Source organism: Schistocerca piceifrons, chromosome X (assembly GCF_021461385.2).
Source record: "Schistocerca piceifrons isolate TAMUIC-IGC-003096 chromosome X, iqSchPice1.1, whole genome shotgun sequence".
NCBI classification, from domain to species: domain Eukaryota; kingdom Metazoa; phylum Arthropoda; class Insecta; order Orthoptera; family Acrididae; genus Schistocerca; species Schistocerca piceifrons.
In genome coordinates, this window is record NC_060149.1 from 352,744,636 (window position 1) to 352,770,709 (window position 26,074).

The window sequence follows — 26,074 nt, forward strand, 5'->3', positions numbered from 1 at the left end:
TTCCTATGTTCTAATTTCACTGTTTTGACTGGAAGTGTTGTGAAGAAAATTTTATGTTGCTCAGTAGATATACGACAATTTTTTGTAAAAGGTTATTTCTTTTACTAGCTATTCACTTGCACTGAAAAGAAGACGACATTCTTCAGTAAATATCTGTAAGTTACAACAGAATCGTAAATAAACTGTCCTGTAATGTACCATTTCATACCTCGTAGGGTCCTTAGGAGAGAAATAGAAAGACAAATGTGGCGCCATTTCTTAATTAGTACCGATTTTGGTGGCACAGCATACGCCCCCTGTTGTAAATCTATGTTACAAATCAATATAAACGGTGCTATTCGCGTTCGTCCGACATCGTATTCAAAAGTGTAGGTTTCGGTCCGCTGGGAGCGTTGTTTTCGCAGTGTTCAACAAAAATGAGCAGGCTTGTATGTACGGGTGGTAGGTAGTCTCTGTGGTAATATCTTTATGGGCGATTGTATGCTTTGGGGACGAAAGAGAGAATGCTAATTGGCGCGATGGCTAGTGGTGTGTTGTAATTTGTGCCCGAGGAGTTTGTGTGTATTGGTTGGTGAAATGTGATTATTTCATTCGTATTAACTTCAGTTTAGTGTCCAGTGAAGTGTTGTAGAAAATGTAGTGGTGTACAGACTCTATCCCGAAACCGACTCATCGAAATTTTTTTGGTTTTGTTAAATGTCATCATCTGTAGCAGTCGTGACTCGAGCGTGATTTCACTTCAGACGTAGAATTAAATAATGTCATCGCTTCAGAAGAAAGTTCTTAAAACTAATCTCCCTCCTGGCCCGTCTGTTGCAAGGTATTGTTAAATTTGTTCATGATTATTAATGTTAGAAATGGTTGAGGTTGTTTAATATTGGATTCTTTCGGTGTAAAATGAAACATTATGGTTAGAAATTACTATGTCAAAATGAAACACTATTGTCGTATCAAGTGTCTATAAATGACATCTTGTTACTGATTTTGGTAAGATTCAATTTGATGTCGTTAGTGATAGTTCTTTCACTACTGCTATTTGTACACAATCAGTAGTATGTCGTGACTCTTTTGAACTGTATACTTTTTATATCATTTAACAAGTTTTTCTTACCGGCGTTTGTCATGTTAAGAAAAACGTTAAGTGGAAATTTCGTAGACTCGTTGTACCTAGCTGTATACTTTTAAACCACTGATATTACCCTTGTATACAGTTTGTTTACTGTGATAGTTGTATTGAGAAGGGATGGAATGTTGAATGATTGCCCTAAACTGCATAAATTTATGAAAATTTTCCCTGTGAGCGGTCGAGAAAGCAAGTAATTTTATTAAATGTAGGAGTTTAATCATATTATTTTTTTTGTTTGTGTTCCATCAAATATGTTAGCTATAACACAGAAGGTATTGGATGTTTGTCAAACAATAATATCAACTTCTGTCTACAAATAGATAGTATCTTTTGTGAATAGGCTTACTGGAAATGCACAGGATAGGTGTAATTTTATGTGGTGTAAGGTGCCTCTTTCTGCACCCCCCTCCCCCTCATCATGCAATGGACAGGTTCATCTGTTAAGAGAGGCCTAATTCCATGTGTGTGAAGGAAACTATAGTGGTTTTCCTCTTTGTGACAATTTGTTACTGAGCATATTGTAAGCTTTTGAATTTTATCCATTTCTGCTCCATATCTTTGTCCTCAGCACTTAATATTTTATATTGACAACTCCATTTGTATCCTGTCACTGTTGCTAAGCAAGATTATTTTCCTGTCTTTCATAACAGTCATAATTACACTGTATATAACCAATGATGCCATCACAGCCTTATCAGCATTGGTGGCCTAACTTACATTGAGTTGAGTAGTTCAGGATGTTAATATGAGGTTTAAGATGTTGCCTTCAGGAATTGGTTCTCTGCCTGCTTGAAGTTATTTTTGGGCAAGACATTCAGAATGATGTCAGGTGAATCCTTGTCTGTAGCACTTGTTTTGATTGTATGAGTCTCGTAGTCTACACGTGTCAAATTGAAACTCCCCTTTCTGAACTACATTTGATGCTTAAATTCACCCACATAATTTCACATGCAGTACCCTTAACAACTTCACTGGATATTATTGAATTCTTTACTCCAGTGCCACCATTGGCCTATAACCTATCCTTACAATTAATATTTCAATCTGTATTTAGGATTTTGTTGCTGTTCACATTTGTTTTCAACTAACATTCTGTTCCTGATACTATATGGGCAGTATTATCTTAAATAAGTCACACTAGTTGTGGGACTGTACCATAGATACTCCTGCAGTTTAATAATATCATATTAAACTTTTCTATTTCCAACCTGTGAGGCCAAATAGTGTCTAAGAGTAATGTGGCTAATCTATCTTCGATTTCAACGGGCAATTAATCACAGATCCAAACAGGGTGGGGGTCCTCAAACTTGAAAAAAGGTTCTGTGGCAAGGAACATGGATGACAAAACACAGAAAATTAAGTTTTAAAACAATAAATCCACTATTCAAATTTGACTCTCATTTTTAGTGCTATCAGAATATACAAAAATACAAGACTTGATTCTTCTCATTTCCTCTTGTACACTGTACACAAACATGCACAATTCCATGAAGCTCCCTTGTGTACATGAACATGCTCTGTGGCTATGTACTTCAAGAAGTATGATGCACTTGTAGTGCCTCTAAAATTTAGTGGTCTTGGAATGCCATTGACACAAAGTGCTAATGATGCGGAGAATTAGATGCAAACGATCATGGAGAACTGAATAAGAAGCACCAGAGTACCACAACACTGGATTAGGAGTGTCACAAGTCTCTCCATCATGCCAGTATGGCACACACACAATTTGCATCCATTTCACATGCAGAAGGTACAAGCATTGCTGCAGGAGACTAATAAAAGAAGCTAGAATTGTGGAACTGCATTATACATCAGATGCAAGACCAGTGTTCCCCCATTAACAATTTTTGAAAGGGAGATTGTAGGTAGACTCATAATATGCACAAGTGTAAAAAAGTGGACCCTCTGGGCACTCTAATATATACACAGTGACAAAAACAGTGTTGATATCTGGTGTAACATGTTTTCATAACTTAAGGCCATAGGTGCTACAATTAACACGGATAGGAGAAATGTAGGCCTATTTGAAAGTAATGTAACAACAGTTAACGTATGCAAAGTGTAACACAGTCAGATAAGTGTCTTACCTTCTTACTTTGTTGATATCATTACTACAGATGTGAAAATGGGCACGGGCTGACACTGGGAAGTAATGTAGTGGCACAATAGAACGTGCAATAAGGGTCAACATTTATAGATAATTTGACAGTGTGTGGCAGATATTTACAATAGTTTTATCATTCATGAATATATTTGTATCTTTGATCTTTTTAGGAAATATTTTCAGAAGTTTGTTGACCAATCATGTAAATACAGAACATTATTGAGGAAAGTTAAAGGTCATCTGGATCCTTTGATAGTGATTGCTTGTGGACACAATATCTAACAGCTAATTTGTGAGATCTCAGAACACTAGAGTTTCTTTCATGTGTCCATCTGGAATCTCCAATTTGTGAAGGGGAGATTTCAGTAGAGAACATAAGTAGCCTATGTGATTTTGGACACAGGCATAATGGATGTGTATTAAACAATTCTATCTATGGAGAGTTCAAGTTTCAAAAAGAACAGGGTGTATAAAACACTTTTGTTTTACAACTATATGTTTTTAAAAAGTACCCTGTTCAAGCATCCATTAGTTGCTGTGTAAGTACTAAATGTGCATATTACAGATTTCTTGCAATTATTATGTCACATTTTTCTTCGCACACGACATATACTATAGCACTTTGCTCATGTTCTTGCTCACATGCTTTAGGAATCATTGAGGGATCATGCCTACATTACTGAACTGTTGTATGTATGTTTCTCTTCTGTTACAGTTAGTTTTGTATTGTGCTGACTTGGGGGATATATTAATTTTGTTTTAATGCTTTACTAATATTGTGTGTGCATTGGTTGTGATGTATTATGGTGTTGAAGTATATCTTTTCTGGTGTGTGTGTGTGTGTGTGTGTGTGTGTGTGTGTGTGTGTGTGTGTGTGTGTGTGTGTATGGGGGGGGGTTGTTATATGTACACACATTGTGTTGTTGTTGTTGTCTGTTTGTGTATCTGGATTGTTTTTGATCTCCCTGTCTTCTGTCCGTATTTTCCTTTAAGTGGTGTTGCATGGTTTGTGTACTATGTTGCCTTTGTGTCTATTTTTTGTGCTATGTTGATAACAGTTGTTCTTTGTGACCTATCTAAGGCACTTGACAGTATGACTCACAGTATTCTTCTAGATCTAACCAGAAGAATGCAGAAATTTGTACTTTTAGTCTGGGGACCTAATTCTGACTGGGGTGAAGTTACATATGGAGTTCCCCAAGGCTCAATCTCACATTTACTATTTTTCCTCACCTGCATAAATGATCTTCTGTGTAATATACAATGAGCAGAATAGTTGTTTTTGCAGATGAAACCAGTATTGTAGTCAATCCAAGCATACATACAGAATGAGAAGAAATGGTAAACAATGTTCTTAAAAGTATCATTGACTGGATCTCTGTGAATGGTTTCACTCTGTTTTAAAAAGACACAATGTATTCAGTTCTGCACATTTAAGGGTACTACACCAATGATAAATGTAGCAAGTAGCACCAGTAGTATGTAGTAGGAATTACTAACTGAACTCACATACGTATATATTTTTTCTTTTTGTGTTAAAAAAAAAAAAAAAAAAAAAAAAAAAAAAAGGCAAAATGATTCGTGGAACATCTAACTAACATGTTTATTTCTTCCTGATAGTTCTTTTTGCTTAGATCACACACAAAATTTTGCCTCCTTCATTTCCCACCCTACACCACACCACTCTCACCCTCTGATAAGTCAGACCTAGAGCGTGTGAGCAAGAACAGTGTGCTATAGTGTAGGTTACGTGTAGAAAATGTGGCATATCAATTGGAAAAAATGTGTACTATGTACATAAAGTACATACAGAATAACAAGTGGCTTCATTAATAGAACAGCAAATGAATGTAAATGAAGGAAAACCGGTTCTAAATAGAAATAGTTGGATTCAAAAGAGCTGCCAAGAATCAGTACCTGTATAATTAATTTGCTTTGTATTACGGACCACTGAAGATGCCTAGCATGGATAGGCAAAACATGTACATTTCAGGTGCGTCATATAGCCATGTAAGAGGCATGCAACCTTTTATAGATGGGGAGCTTTTTTATATACGCTGTTGTTGTGGTCACGATTTTGTGATCACTGGAGAAAAATTTAGTCACTTGATGTTGAGCATTATCAGCAAACTCATCTCCAGAATATATGCAGAAAGGTTACAAATGTCTTGAGGAACACAGCTTTTTTTTAAAGTAATTACCAAATAATGAAATGGACAATAGTTTAGAAGAACGTAAATTAAAATGAACATACATTATGTGATCGAAAGTATCCGAACACCCCCAAAAACATACATTTTTCATATTAGGTGCATTGTGCTGCCACCTACTGCCAGGTACTCCATATCAGCAACCTCAGTAGTCATTAGACATTGTGAGACAGGAGAATGGGGCACTCCGCGGAACTCATGGACTTCGAAAGTGGTCAGGTGCTTGGGTGTCACTTGTGTCTTACATTTGTATGTGAGGTTTCCATGCTCCTAAACATCCCTAGGTCCACTGTTTCCGATGTTATAGTGAAGTGGAAACGTGAAGGGACACGTACAGCGCAAAAGCGTACGGGCTGACCTCACCTGTTGACAGACAGAGACCGCGGACAGTTGAAGAGGGTCGTAATGTGTAATAGGCAGACATCTATGCAGACCATCACATAGGAATTCCAGACTGTGTCAGGATCCACTGCAAATACTATGACAGTTAGGCAGGAGATGAGAAAACTTGGATTTCGTGATCGAGCGGCTGGTAATAATCTACACATCATGCCAGTAAATGCCAAACAACGCCTCGCTTGATGCACGGAGTGGAAACATTGGATGATTGAACGCTGGAAAAACATTGTGTGGAGTGACAAAACACTGTGCACAATGTGGCGATATGATGGCAGGGTGTGGGTATGGCAAATGCCTGGTGGAAGTCATCTGCCAGCGTGTATAATGCCAACAGTAAAATTCGGAGGTTGTGGTGTTATGATATGGTCATGTTTTTCATGGAGGGGGCTTGCATCCCTTGTTGTTTTGCATGGCACTATCACAGCACAGGCCTACATTGATGTTTAAGCAACTTGTTGCTTGCCACTGTTGAAGAGCAATTTGGGGATGGTGATTGCATCTTTCAACACGATCGAGCACCTCTTCATAATCATGGCCTGTGGTAGAGTGGTTGCACAACAACAACATCCCTGTAACAGGCTACCTGCAGAGAGTCCCGACCTGAATCCTATAGAACACCTTCGGGATGTTTTGGAACACAGACTTTGTGCCAGACCTCACTGACAGACATCGATACCTCTCCTCAGTACAGCACTCAGTGAAGAATGGGCTGCTATTCCCCAAGAAACCTTCCAGCACCTGATTGAATGTATGCCTGTGAGAGTGGAAGCTGTTATCAAGGTTGAGGGTGGGCCAATGCCATATTGAATTCCAGCATTACCGATGGAGGGCACCACAAACTTGCAAGTCATTTTCAGCCAGGTGTGTGGACACTTTTGATCACATAATGTACTAAAGGGCGTAGGGAGCATCATAAAGATGATATGGCATCATGTAAAAATACCAGCATCAGAATACAAATGAATGAGGAAATATAAGGTTATTTACAAAAAGTAACAAAGTGGCCAGTACGTGGTGTGAATAGTAGCACAAGGAGCACTGAATGTGGTTGACAAGCCAAATAGATGCAAAATTACTTAAAAACAAAGCACATCAATAAGAATGTGATACAGCAAAGATCATAAAATACCTAGTTGCCATATATCAGAAATAAGAGACTTACAATAAAAATGTAAAACCTAAATGTAAGATAACGGACGGACGTGGGGCAAGAAACGAATGAAAGCTGGATGGCACATTAGGCACATGTCATATTACATGAAGGAAATACATAAATATTACATTTTACAGAAGACAGACTCTTATTAAGCTGCACTATGAAAGTCAAATTCATATGATTAAATTAAGAATGTGAAGAGAAGGGGACAGAGGTGCCCATTGACAATTTTTGTTTAATACTTACATTCACAAACAGTGAATAACATAACATAGTATATAATTAAAATAAGTACAGTTTTATTGTTAAATCAATGATAAAGAGCCTAAAGAAATGGATATGCAACTCCATTGCAAAGGTTGAAGAGAAAAATGGTTTACATGATCAAATTTGAATGAAGGCCGAATGTTGTCAAAGTGCTGGTTGAAATATACTGGTGTAAAATGCATGTACATCAACAGAATCGTAAATGTCGTCTGGATTTACATGGGCTCCATTGTAATTTATGAATGGTAGGTACATCAATAAAGAGTAAAGGTAAATAAAGGGGAAAGCGGAAAATAAAGTAAGGGCATGGAGATGGGTGTAAAAAATTTTGTTAGAAAGACATAAAGGGGAAGGGACAACATGGGTCGGAAATAAAGAGAACAGTGATACAGGGAAACAGATAAGCACTGTGCAAGAGCAGAAATTGACAAACTGTAAATGAAAAGTAATGGTACATTGTTGCACAGTATTCTAAAGAGGGGAGGTAACAGAGAAGCACAAGAACCACATATAAAATAATGAACCTATACAGGAAAAATAATAAGCAGGCTGTATAGTGGAACGTGGAAATAAACTATGTAAACAACAGGTCATCAGGTACATTGAAAAACTATTGGTGAGCCAACCCTGTTTGTTGGTTAACCACTTTTGGATGACTGATAGAATGATGAATATAAATTTAAAGCTCCTGAAGAATGTCTAAATCCTGCCCTTTAGGCTTGGTATGCAAGATTTCTGAGTTATCGTTAATCAAGGATAGTAGATGGCCTTCATTTTTAAAATGAGCAATGGGTACTGTTGTTTTTATGTGTGTTCCCTTAAATGTGTGACAGTCCTTTTGAATCTGCCATATGTAAACATTATCACATGAGCCACAGTTAATTTATGCTCCAGATATTTTAAATTTCTCCTGCCATCAGGCAATTGTGTGTGTGTGTGTGTGTGTGTGTGTGTGTGTGTGTGTGTGTGTGTGTGTGTAAAAAAAAAAAAAAAAAAGGGGGGGGGGGCTATTTTCACATTGGCTCTCTTGAAGGTATAGCCTCTTATCATAAACAGGGCCAAAGTAAGATAGGGAAGCAAACTTGGTTTTCTCAGTAAATGGTGCAAGTAGGTGGTTTTTCTCTGTTCAGAATGTTATCACCCATTGCACGAATAAAGCTTTCGGCATCTCCGTTGGCAATTCCAACTTCAGTTATGATGTCAGTTCCTTTTCTAATAGTTGCAAATTTCGGAATGAAATTCCTTTCTCAAGCTGTAGGACACACACACACACACACACACACACACACACACACATTATTGGGGGGGCAGCAAGTTACCTTTGGTTTAGGCTTGGGAGGCTACAGGAGCGAAAGATTTGCTTTATGGATAGCTGCCATCTGCGCAGTTCAGAAAAGCTGGAGATGGTGGAGAGGATCCAGATGGCACGGATTGTGAAGCAGCCACTGAAACCTGGCATTTTGTGCTCTGCTGTGTGTTGTGCCACTTCTTCTGTTTGGAAGCAGTTTGATTGTGGTCATTTATTTCTGGTTGATAACTGGTTGGTTGTCAGATCAATGTAAAACACTGTGCAGTGGTTGCAGCAGAGCTGGTATATAACATGGCTGCTTCCACAGGTGGCCCAGCCTCTGATGGGATAGGACAATCCTGTGATAGGACTGGAGTTAGGTGCTGAGTAGGTGGGTAGGGCAGGTCTGCCATCTGGGTCTTCAATAAGGGTAGGATCCATGGGGCAGGGGTTGGAGTGGGAATGGCATAGTGATGGACTAGGATTTTAAGTAGGTTGGGTGGGCAGTGGAACACCACTTTGGGAGGGTATGGAAGTACCTTTGGTGGAGTGTGCCTCATTTCAGAGCATGATGATAGATAATCATAGTCCTGGCAAAGAACATGGTTCAGTTGTTCCAGTCCCAGGAGGTATTGGGTGACAAGGGGGCACTTCTTTTTGATTGGTTCTTGGGATGGGTTGTGTGTGAGTATGGCACGGGACGTATGTTTGCCTGTCTGTGAAGGCCTTCGTGAGACCTCACCCCAGTACACTCACTATGGGCCGGGAAAGAGCTGGCTGGTTTTTTTTGTGTGTGTGTGTGTGTGTGTGCGTGCGTGCGTGCGTGCGTGCGTGCGTGCGAGAGAGAGAGAGGAGGGGGGAGGAGCACACATGCATGCACGCTTGTTCCTCCTACAGCGTGAGAAAAGAATTTCATTCCGAAAGCTAGCAAAGCAAAGCTCTGTACCTTTTGTTTTTGTATCTGTCGAGGACGCAGCACTTCTGCCTTTCAGTGAGTCATCTCTTTATTCCTTAATAATTCATTTCTCTCAACCAGAACTTTTCATGCGTCTTTTCTAATAGTGTCATCCTTAAGTTGTTCAGCAAGCATATTGAACGTAGAAAGGAAATGTACTCACTTGTGGGAGATGGGATGATTTAAGTCCATGTCAGTAATTATTATCAGTGGTTATTAGCTTATGATAAATATCAGTTAGGAGGTCAGGGCACTCCGTACTTATTGTCAGACCCAGTGCTTATAGTGTGAAGGTTTTAATGTGTTGCAGAGTGGCTGGCTTCTCCTTTTTTATTCTCATGGTGAGCCAACCATGGTAACCTGCTTTGTTGTTTTATTCTCTTCATCCCGTTTCTTGTATTTCTGTGGTTTTCTTGTCCACTTTTGTCCATTTACATGTTTGTTGCCCTTCATCGTTCTTGTGATTTTCCCTTTCATTCTGTTTTGAGTTGTCAGTCTCTTTTGTTTTCTTCTCACACTTGTGGCATTGTTTTATTTGGAACAAGGGACTGATGACCTTGTAGTTGTGTCCCTTCTCCCTCTTTTAATCCAACCAACCAATTAGCTCATTCTTGATGGAGCCGCTATGATTATGTGGTTTCCTGGTCATATCACTCTGAGAGTAACAGACTGCTGCCAAGGCTGCAGTCCTTGTACCTCAGGCCGCTAGTTCGTCCAATCCCTCTGATGATCTCTCTGTTGCTGCCTGTCAGCAGGTGGTTTCACTTTGGCATCCCTTTGTGGGATCAAGCTCCAGGGAAAGAAGCTTTTTGGAGTGGCTTGGATGACCACCTCTGGCCCTCTCGCCATGGGATCATTTTAGCTAGGTTGCGTATTGGACACTGTCTTTTTAGCCATCGCCATTTGTTAAGTGGTGCTCCCCCAACACTTTGTGCTCATTGCCCTCAACCTCAGACAGGCTGCCATTTCCTGACAGAATATCTTGTTTTCAACCACTTATGTTCTCATTTGTATTTGCCATCTGAGTTATTGGCCATTTTAGAAATGACGCGCGAGCTGTCGACAGCATTTCACTTTTTATCTTTCTCACAGTATGACAAATGACATTTAATCTTTAGTCTAGAAGCTGCATTTCTCTATGGCTTATTTTATAGACCTTTCTCCACATCCCTGGTATTAGCTGTTTTTCCTTCCTTTGGTTGGGCTTAACATGTAGTCGTTTTTAAATCCCGTCATTGTCTACATGGTTCTGACATGGGCACGTATGACCCTAGTTATTTTTGAGCCCTAAAACAAAACAAACAACTGCAGGCCTTTTTGGGTAAAGTTAGTTATTATTCTAAGTTGCTCCCTCAAGCAGCACACATTATGTACCCACTTAACCAGTTGTGCAAGAAGGGAGTTCAGTTCAGGTAACTGGCTGCCTGTGAGCATGCTTTCAGCTAGCTGAAATACCTTTTATGCTCAGGGCCCTGTGTTACGCCCTTTTCTCCATATTTCCCCTTGTTTCGGCTGCTGATGCTTCCCCCTGTCGCATTGCTGCAGTGCTTGCGCATCGAAACGATGATGGTACTGAGCAACCCATTGCCTGTACATCTGAGATACTGACACCTGCTTAGAGAAACTACTCACAGATAAAGAGGTTTTGGTGACCATCTTTGCTTATAAGAAATTCCATGTGTACCTTTTTAGGACCAAGATTACCCTCACTACCAACCACAAACCATTGGCCACATTCTCAACTTCCAGAGTGGATGGCTGAAAGGCTCCAGCATTGGGCTCTTTGCCTTAGTTCTTATAATTACACTACTAAGTGCAAGCCTACCATGCAACATGCAAACATAGAGGCACTCTCTCGTCTATCCTCCGTACCAGACCTGGCATTTGACTGACAGATCTTCTGTTTCCACATTGACATAGAACAATGCTACTTGGATGGATTTCCCATTACTGCTACTCACATCAATGCAGTTAAGTGCTGGGACCCTATTTTACGGTGTGTTACTGTGTGTGGGTGGCCCACTTGTTTTTTAAAATCAGCTGATCCACAACTCTAAGCCAGGGCTCACCTCCCTCACTACCCCCCTGCGGGCCCAGGGTTAGAATAGGCCCGAGGTATTCCTGCCTGCCGTAAGAGGCGACTAAAAGGAGCCTCACACATTTCGGCCTTTATGTGATGGTCCTCTGTAGGGTTTGACCTCCATTTTTCAAAAATTTTCCCAAAGAGCGAGCCAATTGAGGAAGGTGCACCTTACAAGGTGCATTGTGTCCTTTGTGCATTAGATCTTTAGCACACTTTCTCGTCTTGGCATTGCAGTTCCACTCATCTTCCATCTCTTGGGCGAGGACACTTTCCTGGGTGTGTTTGCCTTCACCCACTATGCAGTGTCATTTTCTGCACCAACGATGACCATGGAATTCTTTGCACCTCATATCCAGCACGGTAGCCAGTCCGTTGTGGTGGGACTGACATGTACCCTGTTGGTTGTAGCCCCCTGACTACACAAGGATTGCTCTGCTGATGCCTGCGCCATTAACTCCCCATGTATGCCCAAGAGTAGATGCCCGTCACCCTGGGGCATTGGGACTCCCTGCAGTGGGCATCCTGCCAGGTGGCCTTTGCTGCAGCTGGGTGGTGCTCGTGGGGAGGTCCCCTGCTCAGAGTGCGTGGCATCAGGGTGAATGACACGCGATTAAGGTACCATGTCATCACTTGCTGGTGATCAAATGCCATCAGTCTCCAAGTGTTCCAAGTCTCAGTACACTGCAAGAAAGTATGATCCTAAATAGTTACCCTCCCTGGCAACACTATGGGAGGAACGCCAGGCTAAGGATGGCAGCTAACCTTTCTCGCCCCGTTACCTCATATGTACGAGAGTGATGGGGACTCCTTTGTCTCAGTAAAGTCTCAGTTTTTTTTTTTTTTTTTTTTTTTTTAGAGGACAGGTTTGGGGAGGTGGAGGGCTTGTCCAATATGTGGTCAGGGTCAGTCTTGATAAAAACGACATACTCTGCCCAGTCACAGGCATTACTCGCTTGTGATAAGCTGGGGGATGTTTCCGTCACCATTGTGCCTCATAAGAGCTTAAATATGGTTCAGGGTATTATATTCCACATGGACCGTCTTTTGCAGTCCGACAACGAGCTGCGCGCCAACTTAGAGCAATGAGGAGTTCATTTCATCCTGCGCATCCATTGGGGTCTGAGGGATAATCGGGTTGCCACTGGTGCCTGCCACTGGTGCCTTCGTCTTGGCGTTCGAGGGTGACACATTAACCAAGAAGGTCAAGATAATGGTCTGTCACTGTCATTTCGAGCCATGTATCCCTCCCCAAATGTGGTACTTTAAGTGCTGGAAGTTTGGCCAAATGTCTTCCCGCTGTACTTCCAGCATCACATGCCAAGATTGTGGACATCCATCCCATCCCAATACTCCATGTGCCCCACTTCCCATCTTTGTCAACTGTGGAGAGCATCATTCACCTTGCTCGCCAGACTGCAGGATTTTACAGAAAGAGAAGAAAATCATGGAATATAAGACCCTGGACTGACTGACCTACACTGAGGCCAAGAGGAATTTTGAGTGCCCACATCCTGTGACCGTGACCTCCTCTTATACCGCTACTACAAGAACAGTTGTAGCCCCATCAGTTCCATGAGTTCCAGTCAGCTCTCAGAGCTGGAAGACTACACCTGCCTCCTTGATGGTAGGGGGCACTTCCCTTCCTGTTGCTCCCATACCATATACCTCAGGAGCACTGTCCCCCAACCACTGGGGACACCAGTCCCCACTTCTCAGCTGGAGAAGTGTAAGTATTCTTCGGCTCCTCTTGCTAGGAAGTTGTCCCTTGTATCACTCCCTCCCCAGGTTTCTGATAGTGGGAAAGATGACTACTGCCAGAGGCTGAAGTGCTCAAAAGCAGCTGGTTGTATGGCTTCACGATCAGCCTCAGTCCAAGAGACTGAATCAGTGAAGCCCTCCCAGCCTGATAAAACCAAGGATCAACAAGAGAAATCCAGAAAGAAGACGTCCAAGACCAAGGGAATTGCGGTGGCACCCACACCACCACTGCCTACAAGCTCTGGTGTCCACTGAGGACCTAGATATCGCCAGACCCTCAGACACAATGGGTATAGCCTGCTCAGGAAATAAGTCAGTGGCAGCAGGTGACCCTGAGGTGTAGACTGCCTCATTGTGTGTTTCATGCCTTCCCAGTCTCATGATCACATCATCCTCTAGTGGAACTGCAGTGGTTTTTTCCACCACCTGGCTGAGCTACAGCAATTGTTAAAATTTACACCTGCTTTCTGCATTGACCTCCAGGAAACCTGGTTCCCGGCAATGCGGACTCCTGCCCTACGCGGCTACAGGGGATATTACAAGAACCATAGCGAATATAATAGTGTCAGGTGGAGTTTGCATTTATACCTTGAACTCGGTATGTAGTGAACCTGTGCACCTTCAAACTCCTCTTGCAGCTGTGGCTGTCAGGATACGGCCGACGCAGGAAGTAACTGTCTGCAACATATATCTCCCTCCAGATATTGCGGTATCGTTGAACGTATTGGCTGCATTGATTGATCAACTCCCTGAACCTTTCCTACTTTTGGGATATTGTAATGCGCATAACCCCTTGTGGGGTGGCACCATGCTTACTGGCCAAGGCAGAGATGTCGAAACTTTACTGTCTCAGTTCGACTTCTGTCTCTTAAATACTGGGGTTGCCACACATTTCAGTGTGGCTCATGGTAGTTATTCTGCCATTGATTTATCAGTTTGCAGCCCAGGACTTCTCCCATGTATCCACTGGAGAGCACATGACGACCTGTGTGGTAGTGACTGCTTCCCCATCTTCCTGTCACTCCCTCGGCATCATGCCAGTGGACGCCTACCCATATGTGCTTTAAACAAGGCAGACTGGGTAGCCTTCACCTCTGCTGACACTGTTGAATTGCCCCCAAATGGTGCCATTGATGTTGTGATTCAACACATAACTACAACAATAGTTTCTGCATCAGCAAATGCGATCCCTCGTTCTATAAGGTGCCCCCGGCGAAAGACAGTCCCTTGGTGGTCGCTGGAAGTCGCTGCGGCAATTAAGGAGCATCGGCGAGCTCTACAGGGGCATAACCGGCACCTAATAGCCTTCAAACAGCTCCATGCCCTCATTCGCCAGCTTATAAAATGATGAAAACAAGGGTGTTGTGAGAGGTACATGTCAACCATTGGGTGCCATACATCACCTTCCCAAGTCTGGAAGAAGATCGTCCATCTTTTTGGGTACCAGACCCCTACAGGTGTCCCTGGCGTTAACATCAATGGTGTGCTCTCTACCGACACAAACGCGATGGCCGAGCACTTTACTGAGCACAATGCTCGAGGCTCTGCATCGGAGAACTACCCCCCAGCCTTTTGCACCCTCAAACGGCGGATGGGAAGGAAAATCCTCTTGTTCACTACACGCCACAGTGAACCCTATAATGCCACATTTACAGAGTGGGAGCTCCTCATCACCTTTGCACATTGCCCCGGCATGGCTACTGGGCCTGATTGGATCCACAGTCAGATGATTAACCATCTCTCATCTGCCTGTGAGCGATATCTCCTCGTCACCTTCAACCATATCTGGTGAGATGGTATCTCTCCATCTCAATGGCTGGTGAGCACCATCATTCTGGTGCTAAGACCTGGTAAAAATCCGCTTGATTTGAATAGCTATCAGCCCATCAGCCTCAACAACATTCTCTGTAAGCATCCTCATACGGTGACCAGCAGTTGGGTTGGGTCCTGGAATTACGTGGCCTACTGGCTCCATGTCAGGATGGCTTCCGCCAGGCTCGCTCTACCACTGATAATCTCGTGTCCCTCGAGGCTAATTTTAGTGCATTTTCTTTGGTCCTCTGTGTCCTCTGACCTACGGCTTTTAGGGTGGAGGTTTTAATGTGTTGCAGAGTGGCTGGGTTCTCCTTTTTTATGCTCATTGTCAGCCAGCCATGTTAATCTGCTTTCTTGTTTTTAATCTCTTCTCCCTGTTTCTTCCATCTCTCTTTGGTTTTCTTGTTTTGTCCAGTGTAGTGTTTGTTGTCCTGTCTTTCTTATGGTTCTCCCTTTCTCCTGTTATTGTGCTGTACGTCTTCTTTCTTTCCTTCTTTCCCTTTGATAATTGTTCTACTTGGAACAAGGGACCGATGACCTTGCAGTTTGATCCTTTTGTCCCCCCTTTTAAACCAACCAACCAACCAACCAACCTCTCTCACTCCGTCGCCTTTGCGACCACATTCGTCTGGACTTTGCTGGTCCCTTTCTGGGATCTATGTGGCTCATTGTCGTGCATGCTTATTCCAGCTATCCACATGGGGTGAGCATGGTATGCACCACTACCACCACATCACTCAATACACTTAAACCAGAGTTTTGCCATCAAAGGGCTTCCCCGCATCCTCATGTCAGACAACAGGCCCCAATTCACGGCAGTGCCCTTCGAACAGTTCTGCAAAGCCATTGGCATCAAACACCTGTTCAGCCCACATTTTCACTCATCCTTCAATTACGAAGTAGCTGGATGGTGCAAACATTGAAACAACAAATTTTGAAAGCTGTGAGAGCATCCATTAATGCAGGAGAACTTAGGGTTCCTGAGTACCTACATGACAGCTGCTGTCCATGACCGCAGCCCGACGGGTCTCCTCCATGGGTGTCCGCTGCGTGTTCTACTCCACCTTCCTTCACCACAGCCCTCTGAATGCCAGATCCAACGTGCTAGACGATACCCCCAGGTTCAGTGGTATGGGCACACTCATGAGGAGCAAAACCTTCACGGATGCCTGCTACAGTGGTGGCCACCCATATGTGGCACCTCATTATGCTTGATACTCTGAGGGCTTTGGAACATTGGCCCACTAACTGCCTACTGACTGCCCCATCACTGAGTAACTTGGGAGTTGTAGCGCCTGCTTATGCAAATTCCTCAACCAAATGGGTGGTACAGTAGGAGCTCCAGGACACTGTCAGTGGTTCCCGTGGACGTGGATATGGATCTCACTGCAGTCTCCCACACAGCCATTTGCCAGCCCATTGTGCAAAGTCCCTTGTTCCTTCTCCCAGCTGGTGAGCTTCTCCACCAACACTGCTATTAGTTCTCCTTGTGAAACATTGTCCTGGGTGCTTTAGGTCCTATGTGCCCATTTTGGAGTAGAGGGGGGGGGGGGGGGGGAATCTGGTATCCTGGCCTGATGATTTTGAAAGCCCGCCAGAACACATGGGCCTAAACGACAGCCTCTACGTGGCACTCCTAAAATTTGCAAGTACTGCTGTCGCCACCTTAGTGCTATATGTGGGGCACTCCACACATGCAAGCCTATTGACACTTGCGGCTGCACTACAAAGCTAGCAGCGCAGGAGCCTGGACCTCAGTCATGTTCAGACTGTGCTGTAGTATTGTTCAGTGTATTCATTGTTGTTTGGTTCCTGATATTGCTATGTCTGGGCTCTAGATTTGGTTCACTCTCTGGAATTGTCATTCTGCCACTCTCTGGACTTGTCATTCTGAAATGTTGTATTCATTGTCCATCCATTGCTGTTGTTGGCTTTCCGTGATATTTGGCGGCTCACCATTGATGCCCTCGGTTGGTCAGCCAGTGTCTCCTGGCCATGTCCAATGCTTGTATATTGTCTCACGTGATATTGGCGTAGTTTCTTTGTGAGGAACAGTATAAAATATCATTGAACACCATTTTTCACATAACTGAATGAGTGAATACTATATAGGCCTACTACTCACCACATGTTGATGCCTGATAATTCTTTGGACCCTTGTTTGACCTTTCCTCTGCATTCTATTTGCTAATTATGGAAAAAAAAGTTGATCTGCTTACAGCCTGAGTTCTCTTACTTTATCCATATGATACATTTGTGAAATATGATGGGGGTTATAGAATCATACTGCAGTCTGTCTTAAGTAAGTAGACTGTTGGCCATTAATGTTGCAACTCCTCGAAAGGTAGCGAAAAACATTTTATTTGTTGTATGTATGCAGTACAGTAGGAAAATACATAGTTTAAATTTGTAGGCGATGTGGGGCTTCACAGGGGAAATTAAGTACACAGAACTGTCACCTCAGGCAGAAAGAATGGCTCTAACCCAACTAGGCATAGAGTTGAGCTAGGCTTGGATGACAGAAATTGGTATGTCATTCCATGATGCTTCAACTGTGGCATAGAGTCCATCAGTCACAATGGCTGGTGAGTGGTGGCTGTGCTGGTCGGGGCAACAGTTGAACACCCTGTGCATTGAGGTATGTCAGGACAGCCTGGGCATTGTATGGTCTGCATTATCCTGTTGAAAGCTAATGTCACAAGGCCCTCAAAACAGCTGCTGTCAAAATAACTGCCTATATAAACCAGATGTGATGATGATATGTACCCAGTGGCACCCATACCATCACATCACATTATGGTCTTGCATGAAGTTGACAAATGCAGTCTGGTCATGTTTGCTGGTGTGGCTGTTTTCTGCAGCAAGTACATAAATATTCATTTTATAAATTAAAAATGCTATTTTCTTGCTGCGATCTATATTTATTTGTTTTACAGGTGCATTTTGCCTTTGTGTTAAGGCATCTTCCATGGATTTAATCTGGAATAATATAGTTTGTTTTTATACTATATTAATAGATTAGAAAACACCTCATGTCCTAATTTGTACATTACTAGATTATTACTTATCATCATTTGCTTTTCTGGCCAAAATCAGCATGTTCTCATCTGGTCATAGGCTAGGCGTCACACTGTCACATCACTTATAAAATGTAGACACATTTTCCACAAAATTTAGCTTATGAAATATGAAGACAATACACAATGATTGTCACATGAAAATGTGTCAATGCTTTATAAGTGAAATGAGTGTACATCCTCTAACCAAAGACTAGATGAGAGGAAATGCAGATTTTGACTGGAAAAACGAATAACATGAACCGTTTCCTCACCTGTAAATGTCACATATAAAAACAAACCTGTATTTTTTCCATATTAAGTCTACTGAAGATGTAACACGCAAAACATGTCTGAGACATAAATACAGGGCTATTACAAATGATTGAAGCGATTTCATAAATTCACTGTAGCTCCATTCATTGACATATGGTCACGACACACTACAGATACGTAGAAAAACTCAGTTTTGTTCGGCTGAAGCCGCACTTCAGGTTTCTGCCGCCAGAGCGCTCGAGAGCGCAGTGAGACAAAATGGCGACAGGAGCCGAGAAAGCGTATGTCGTGCTTGAAATGCACTCACATCAGTCAGTCATAACAGTGCAACAACACTTCAGGACGAAGTTCAACAAAGATCCACCAACCGCTAACTCCATTCGGCGCTCGCATTCGGGAGGACGACGGTTCAATCCCGCGTCCGGCCATCCTGATTTAGGTTTTCCGTGATTTCCCTAAATTGCTCCAGGCAAATGCCGGGATGGTTCCTTTCAAAGGGCACGGCCGACTTCCTTCCCCGTCCTTCCCTAATCCGATGAGACCGATGACCTAGCTGTCTGGTCTCCTTCCCCAAACCAACCAACCCATTCGGCGATGGTATGCGCAGTTTAAAGCTTCTGGATGCCTCTGTAAGGGGAAATCAACGGGTCGGCCTGCAGTGAGCGAAGAAACGGTTGAACGCGTGCAGGCAAGTTTCACACGTAGCCTGCGGAAGTTGACGAATGAAGCAAGCAGGGAGCTAAACGTACCACAGCCGACGGTTTGGAAAATCTTACGGAAAAGGCTAAAGCAGAAGCCTTACCGTTTGCAATTGCTACAAGCCCTGACACCCGATGACAAAGTCAAACGCTTTGAATTTTCGGCACGGTTGCAACAGCTCATGGAAGAGGATGCGTTCAGTGCGAAACTCGTTTTCAGTGATGAAGCAACATTTTTTCTTAATGGTGAAGTGAACAGACACAATGTGTGAATCTGGGCGGTAGAGAATCCTCACGCATTCGTGCAGCAAATTCGCAATTCACCAAATGTTAACGTGTTTTGTGCAATCTCACGGTTTAAAGTTTACGGCCCCTTTTTCTTCTGCGAAAAAAACGTTACAGGACACGTGTATCTGGACATGCTGGAAAATTGGCTCATGCCACAACTGGAGACCGACAGCGCCGACTTCATCTTTCAACAGGATGGTGCTCCGCCGCACTTTCATTATGATGTTCGGCATTTCTTAAACAGGAGATTGGAAAGCCGATGGATCGGTCGTGGTGGAGATCATGATCAGCAATTCATGTCATGGCCTCCACGCTCTCCCGACTTAACCCCTTGCGATTTCTTTCTGTGGGGTTATGTGAAAGATTCAGTGTTTAAACATCCTCTACCAAGAAACGTGCCAGAACTGCGAGCTCGCATCAACGATGCTTTCGTACTCATTGATGGGGACATGCTGTGCCGAGTGTGGGAGGAACTTGATTATCGGCTTGATGTCTGCTGAATCACTAAAGGGGCACATATCGAACATTTGTGAATGCCTAAAAAAACTTTTTGAGTTTTTGTATGTGTGTGCAAAGCATTGTGAAAATATCTCAAATAATAAAGTTATTGTAGAGCTGTGAAATCGCTTCAATCATTTGTAATAACCCTGTATAGTTTGCACCAAGAAAATGGCAATTTCAATTTGTAAAATAAACTGAAAATGTTCATTCTCTTTGGAGCCTCCACACACAGTTACATACATCGTGAAGTTGTATGCTGAACTGAGACTCATCTAAAAAAGGCATGGTGTCACTGATCTGTTACTGCTTTTGTCGGAGGCATATTCATTGACGTGCTTCCCTTTGTTGCTGCATCAAGGGAAGCCTCAACAATGGCCACCAGACTGACAGTTTGTGGAGCTCAAGACATCAGTGTACTGTCCATGTGAATAGTTGTCTTGCTGCAAAGAAGCCAATTTTATGACTTGAGGTGCACAATATGATATGTCTGTCTGAACCTGCACTGCTGACTAAACAACACATCTGTCCTCCCGGGTGCTAATCACATGGAACTCTATAGAGTCCTGCATGGCAATGAAAGTGGCGCTCCAGTGCCCCTGAATTACGTATTTGCATGACAGTTATGGGGTCCCAACCAGTGTGAGCAGCAATATTGCAGACCAATGAACCGCAGGTCTTGATAGATCACAAACCTTCTGCTGTCGAATTCTGACTTGGTGGTAGACATTTATCCCTGTTACATGAAACGCAACATGATTTTATCACATACAACCAACATTCAAATATGATATTCTGATTGAGAAATCCACTTCGTAATTGTTCCTTATATACTGAATTTGGACGGTATTAGTCCTATCTAATTTGTATTTTGCAAATGCAGACATGTACTACATTTTTTGCCAATTTGACATTTGTAGCTTGCCGCATTTGTGCTGTTCCAATTTTAATGGAAAAAGTGTACTTTTTCCAATATCGCATTCTTAAAAGAATCTCACTTTTCTAACAAATATTTATAAGTAAGATCTCAGAGCATTTGTAACATTACCAAAGACTCCAGTTACAAATCTAAAAATATGCATCTGAATTCCTTTGACCCCCCTCTTTCCATCTGACATGGTGAAGATATGTGTATAGATCACCACCAGAATTCAAATTGATTTGGATGCTAAAGAAAACTCGGGCTATATTAACTACAATGTTCTTGATATTTGTCTAACTGTGGTAAGTAGAAAAACTGTCAGTTATTGTTGTCACTGAGTTTGCAAAATTCCATTAATCAAATTCTGTCCTTAATTGTGGGTAATCCATTTAATTCTTACTTTGAAGTTAAGAATATGATGCTTACATTTAGTGGGATTGACCAATAATGTGAATAATTTTATGTATCTTGTTCTTGATTGTGTGTTGCTTGTCTCTTGGTAAAACAGAACTGTTCAAAATTTGCCTTATAACCTGAATCTTTTTAGAGTGCAGTTTCTGAGAAAGACTTCTTATTTACTGGGCCATTTCAGCCTTTTTTTTAAATTCCTGATTGACATGATGTTGCAGTTTCAGGGTAATTGTTCACCAGTAGCAAGATTTATGTTCTGGGAGGAATATCCCTATGGTAACCTCAGAAAATTTGCTTCAAAATCTTTATTTTGTTCTCATAAATTCGTCTGCTTTCATATATATGTATACATAAAATGCTTGATATATTATGTTCCATAATCTCATGACACATTAACTGATGTCAGTGGTGTTCATCCACTCTCCTATTATCTCCCTCCTACTGTTGTAGGTAGTATCACTACTAACTTCATATCGTCAGATATTTTTGCTGGACATTTTACTAAAAAATCATCAAATTATGCACAACCAAGACTAAAAACTTTCTAGTTTAAGTCAGGTTCAGTTAGGTTAGTGACATCTGACATTAATAAGTGGAAGACCAGTCAAGTTGAGATAATTTGCAAAGTTGCTGGAATTAAAAAAGCCTCAACGCAGAATGAATGTACATTTCCAGAAAACTGGCATATGCACTGGAACAGGTGAGTTGTCAGTTGCAACTAGTAGAGAATTTCTCACTGACATCATTTTTTATAACTATTAGGTATCGATATGGATGGTACACAGTTCTTAAAAAAAGTGGCTCACTTTATATGGAACCTTACCTTTAATAATTGATACCTGGTTGGTTACAGTGAAATGTGGGGGAGATATGTTAAACACTTTCTGTATTTGGAGCGATTGCCCAAATACAAAACATAAGAGGGGGGGGGGTTGGGTAAAGCCTTATGGTAACACTCAGCTAGGATATTAATGCAGATGTGATATTTGGACTATTACTCCTGCACAAGAAAAATACTATATTTGATTTGTAAGCAGAACGGGGGAAGTGTGACTATGAAATCTTTCACAACAGATTTATTGTTGTAAATGTTCTCAGTGTACTTACCGCATTAAATTTCAACGAAAAAAATGAGCTTTTGGCAGTATTCGCCATTATATTGGCAGGAAAGCACCTGACAGTTAAAGGAAAAGAATTACACAGATATAACTGATACTATGTAATAGTGCCCACTGTGACCCGATGTTACATTAGAGCCAGCAATGAAACTTCACTGACATTGTCTTTATTTGCATCAAAGTATGTCGTTTTTACTCCTGTACCTCTAAGAATCATCCACCACAGCAGTCACCACTACATCAGATAAATCTGTTTAATACTTTTTTTTTTTTTTTACAGTCAGTTGCTTTCTTGGCACTGGCAGCAGTGGACATTGTGAAAAGCTTGAATTCTCATTTGGAATTAAAGTGACAAGTGCTCCGAGACCATTTAATACAGAAGAGAAATAAGTTTGTATGTTGGCTAATGTGGTTATACATCTAATACTGCTTCATTTGACGCCTTTCTGAGAGACAATCTCCACTCCTTCCAAATTAGCAATGTACTAGCTTGAATTCAAATAAATTAACCAGCAGTGGAGCTGATACTCCTTTGTACACAAAAAGTGTCAAAACACTGTTGCAGAGACAACAAAAAAAACATGCCAAATTTAAATGAACGCGAAACCTCCCAAGATTGGCTATCTTTTACGGAAGCTTGAAATTTAGTGCGGACTTAATGAGAGTTGCTTATAATAGTTTCCACAACGAAAGTTTGTCTCGAATCCTGGCCGAAAATCTAAAGAGATTCTGGTCATAATGTAAAGTATGCTAGCAGCAAGAGACAAGAAATGTCCTCTCTGCGTGATAGCAATGGAAATACTATTGATGACAGTGTTGCTAAAGCAGAGTTACTAAACACAGCTCCTAAGAAGACAGCGTAAACATTCTGGAATTTGAATCAAGATCAGCTGCCAACATGAGTAACATAGAAGTAGGTCTCCTCGGGGTAGTGAAGCAACTTAAATCACTTAATAAAAGCAAGTGTTCTGGCCCAGACTATGTACCAATTAGATTCCTTTCAGAGTATGCTGATGCAATAGCTCCATGCTTATCAATCATGTAAAACTGCTCACTCAACGAAAGATCTGTACCCAAAGATTGGAAAGTTGCACAGGTCATCCAATATTCAAGAAAGGCAGTAGGAGTAATCCACGTCGATGTGCAGCAGGATTTTGGAACATATATTGTGTTTGAACATTTATGAATTACCTCAAAGAGAATGGTCTGTGACACACAGTCAACACGGATCTAGAAATCATTGTTCTTGTGAAGCACAACTAGCTCTTCACTCATACGAAGTGTTGAGTGCTTTTGATTCTGTATTTCTAGACTCCAGAAGGCTTTTGACACTGTACCTCAGTCGGCTTGCAGTCAAGTTGTATACTTACGGAATATCTCTCTGTTATGTAACTGGATTCGTGACTTCCTGTCAGAAAGGTCGCAGTTTGTAGTAACTGACAGAAAGTCATTAAGTAAAACAGAAATGATTTCTGGTGTTCCCCTAAGCAGTGTTATAGGCCCTCTGCTAAACAATTTAGGGGACAATCTTAGCAGCCGTCTTGGTTGTTTGCAGATGATGCTATCATTTATAGTCTAGTAAAGTCATCAGAAGATCAAAACAAATTGCAAAGTGATTTAGAATAGATACCTATGTATGTTACAAAAATTAGCAATTAACCCTAAATAATGAAAAGTGTTAGGTCATCCACATGACTGCTAGAACGAATTTGTTACACTTTGGTTATATGATAAATCAGTCAAATGTAAAGGTCGTAAATTCAGAATTACAATTAAGAACAACTTAAATTGGAATTAACACATAGAAAATGTTGTGGGGAAAGGTGAACCAAAGACTCCGTTGTTTTTTATTGCAGAGCTTTATGCTGTTCTCCAGGCTGTCCAATACATCCGTCACCATAAGGGGATACACTATATTATATGCTCGGATCCGCTCGGCTCTCTTCTCAACCTCCAAGCTCTTTATCCCATTCATCCTCTGGTCCACCGGTTTCAGGACTGCCTCCACATGCTCCACTTGGGAGGCATCTCTGTGGAATTCCACTGGCTTCCAGGGCATGATGTTGGTATCTGTGGAAACAAGGCAGCTGATATAGCAGCAAAGGCTGCAGTAGTCTCTCTCCCTTGGCCCGCTGTTTTCATGGTTCCCTTTGCCGATCTACAGAGTGTTTTATGTCATCGTGTTGCTCATTTATGGTACACACATTGGTCTGCACTTCCCAATAATAAATTACAGGACGTCAAACCTCTTCCCTGTCCTTGGACCTCTTCCTCTCGGTCTTGTAGTCCGGAGGAGGTAATTTTAACTAGTCTCCAGATAGGGCACTGTCGTTTTAGCCATCAGCATCCTTTAAGTGGCAGTCCTCCCCTGCTTTGTCCCCACTGCTCTCAACCATGGACGGTGAGACACCTTTTACTTCACTGCCCCTATTTTAATCCGCTACATGCCCATTTACAGCTGTCACCTGACATACCTTCACTTTTAGCAGATGATACCCGCTCAGCCGATCACATCCTTGAGTTTATCAGTGTCAGTGAGATGACATCAGTCATTTGAAGCTCTTTTTCGGGGAAACCACCCCACCTTCAATAGCAATTTTCTAAGATTTCCTTCAGTTTTGTTACCCTCCTCCTTGAGTTTTGCTCCCATTGCTGCTCATTTGAAATTCATCTTTTTACCCTTTGCTAAGCCACAGAATGGACACTTATGACCATAACAATTTTACACCCTAAAACCATAACAAAAAGGTTGCGTTTTGTTGGCAGAACACTTAGAAGATGCAATCGATTTACTAATGAGACCGCCTGCACTACACTTGTCTGTCCACTGTCGGAATACTGTTGTGCGGTGTGGGATTCTTACCAGATAGGATTAAGAGTACATTGAGAAAGTTCAGAGTAGAGCAACACATTTCGTGTTATCGAGAAATAGGGGCGAGTGTGTCATTGACATGATACAGGACTTGGAGTGGACATCATCAAAACAAAGGCGTTTTTTGTTGCGGCGTAATCTTCTCATGAAATTTCAGTCACCAACTTTCTCCTCTGAATGTGAAAATATTTTGTTGACGCAGATCTACAGAGGAAGAAATGGTCATCATAATAAAATAAGGGAAATCGGAGATCGCACAGAAAGATGCAGGTGTTCATTTTTTCCGGACACTGTTACAGACCAGAATTATACAGAATTATTTGGCAGAGGGTTCATCGAAGCCACTGCCAGATGCTTAATTGTGTTTTGCAGAGAATCGGTGTAGATGTAGGTTTTATATCTGCAAGACAGTTGGTGAAGAGAGAGGGCATATGGTGTAATTTGCTAGATTGTATGGTCATAACTGTCACTAAAATGCTTTGAGAAGGTTGCAAGTTGTTCAAATGAAATGGATACAGCCATGTTTACATGATCCAGTCTTCTTCTTTACTTGAGGTATTGATGGTTTTCCCAAATCATTACAAGTAAATTTGTGAAGGTTTCTAGTAAATAAGGCATTTTCCACCTTAAATTCCCGTTGATAATATTAGCAGAATGAAGTAAATTTGGACACACTGTTTATTATTGTCATGGTGTTGTTTAATTTTGAAATTTCATGGTTCCTTTATTAATCTGTTTTTACTTTATTTTATTTATTTATTTTTTATATGCTTC

General features: G+C 41.8%; 1 protein-coding gene across 4 annotated transcripts in view; it reads left to right on the forward strand.

Annotated features, from left to right (window-relative positions):
* Positions 1 to 495: 495 nt before the first annotated feature.
* LOC124721434 (protein phosphatase methylesterase 1) overlaps positions 496 to 26,074 on the forward strand; it is an 87,766-nt gene continuing 62,187 nt past the window's right edge. For all 4 annotated transcript variants that reach the window (XM_047246409.1, XM_047246410.1, XM_047246408.1 and 1 more), the window contains exon 1: positions 496 to 820. In XM_047246409.1, the coding sequence (XP_047102365.1) occupies positions 759 to 820 (62 nt within the window). In that variant the 5' untranslated portion in view covers positions 496 to 758. The remainder of the gene's footprint in view (positions 821 to 26,074) is intronic.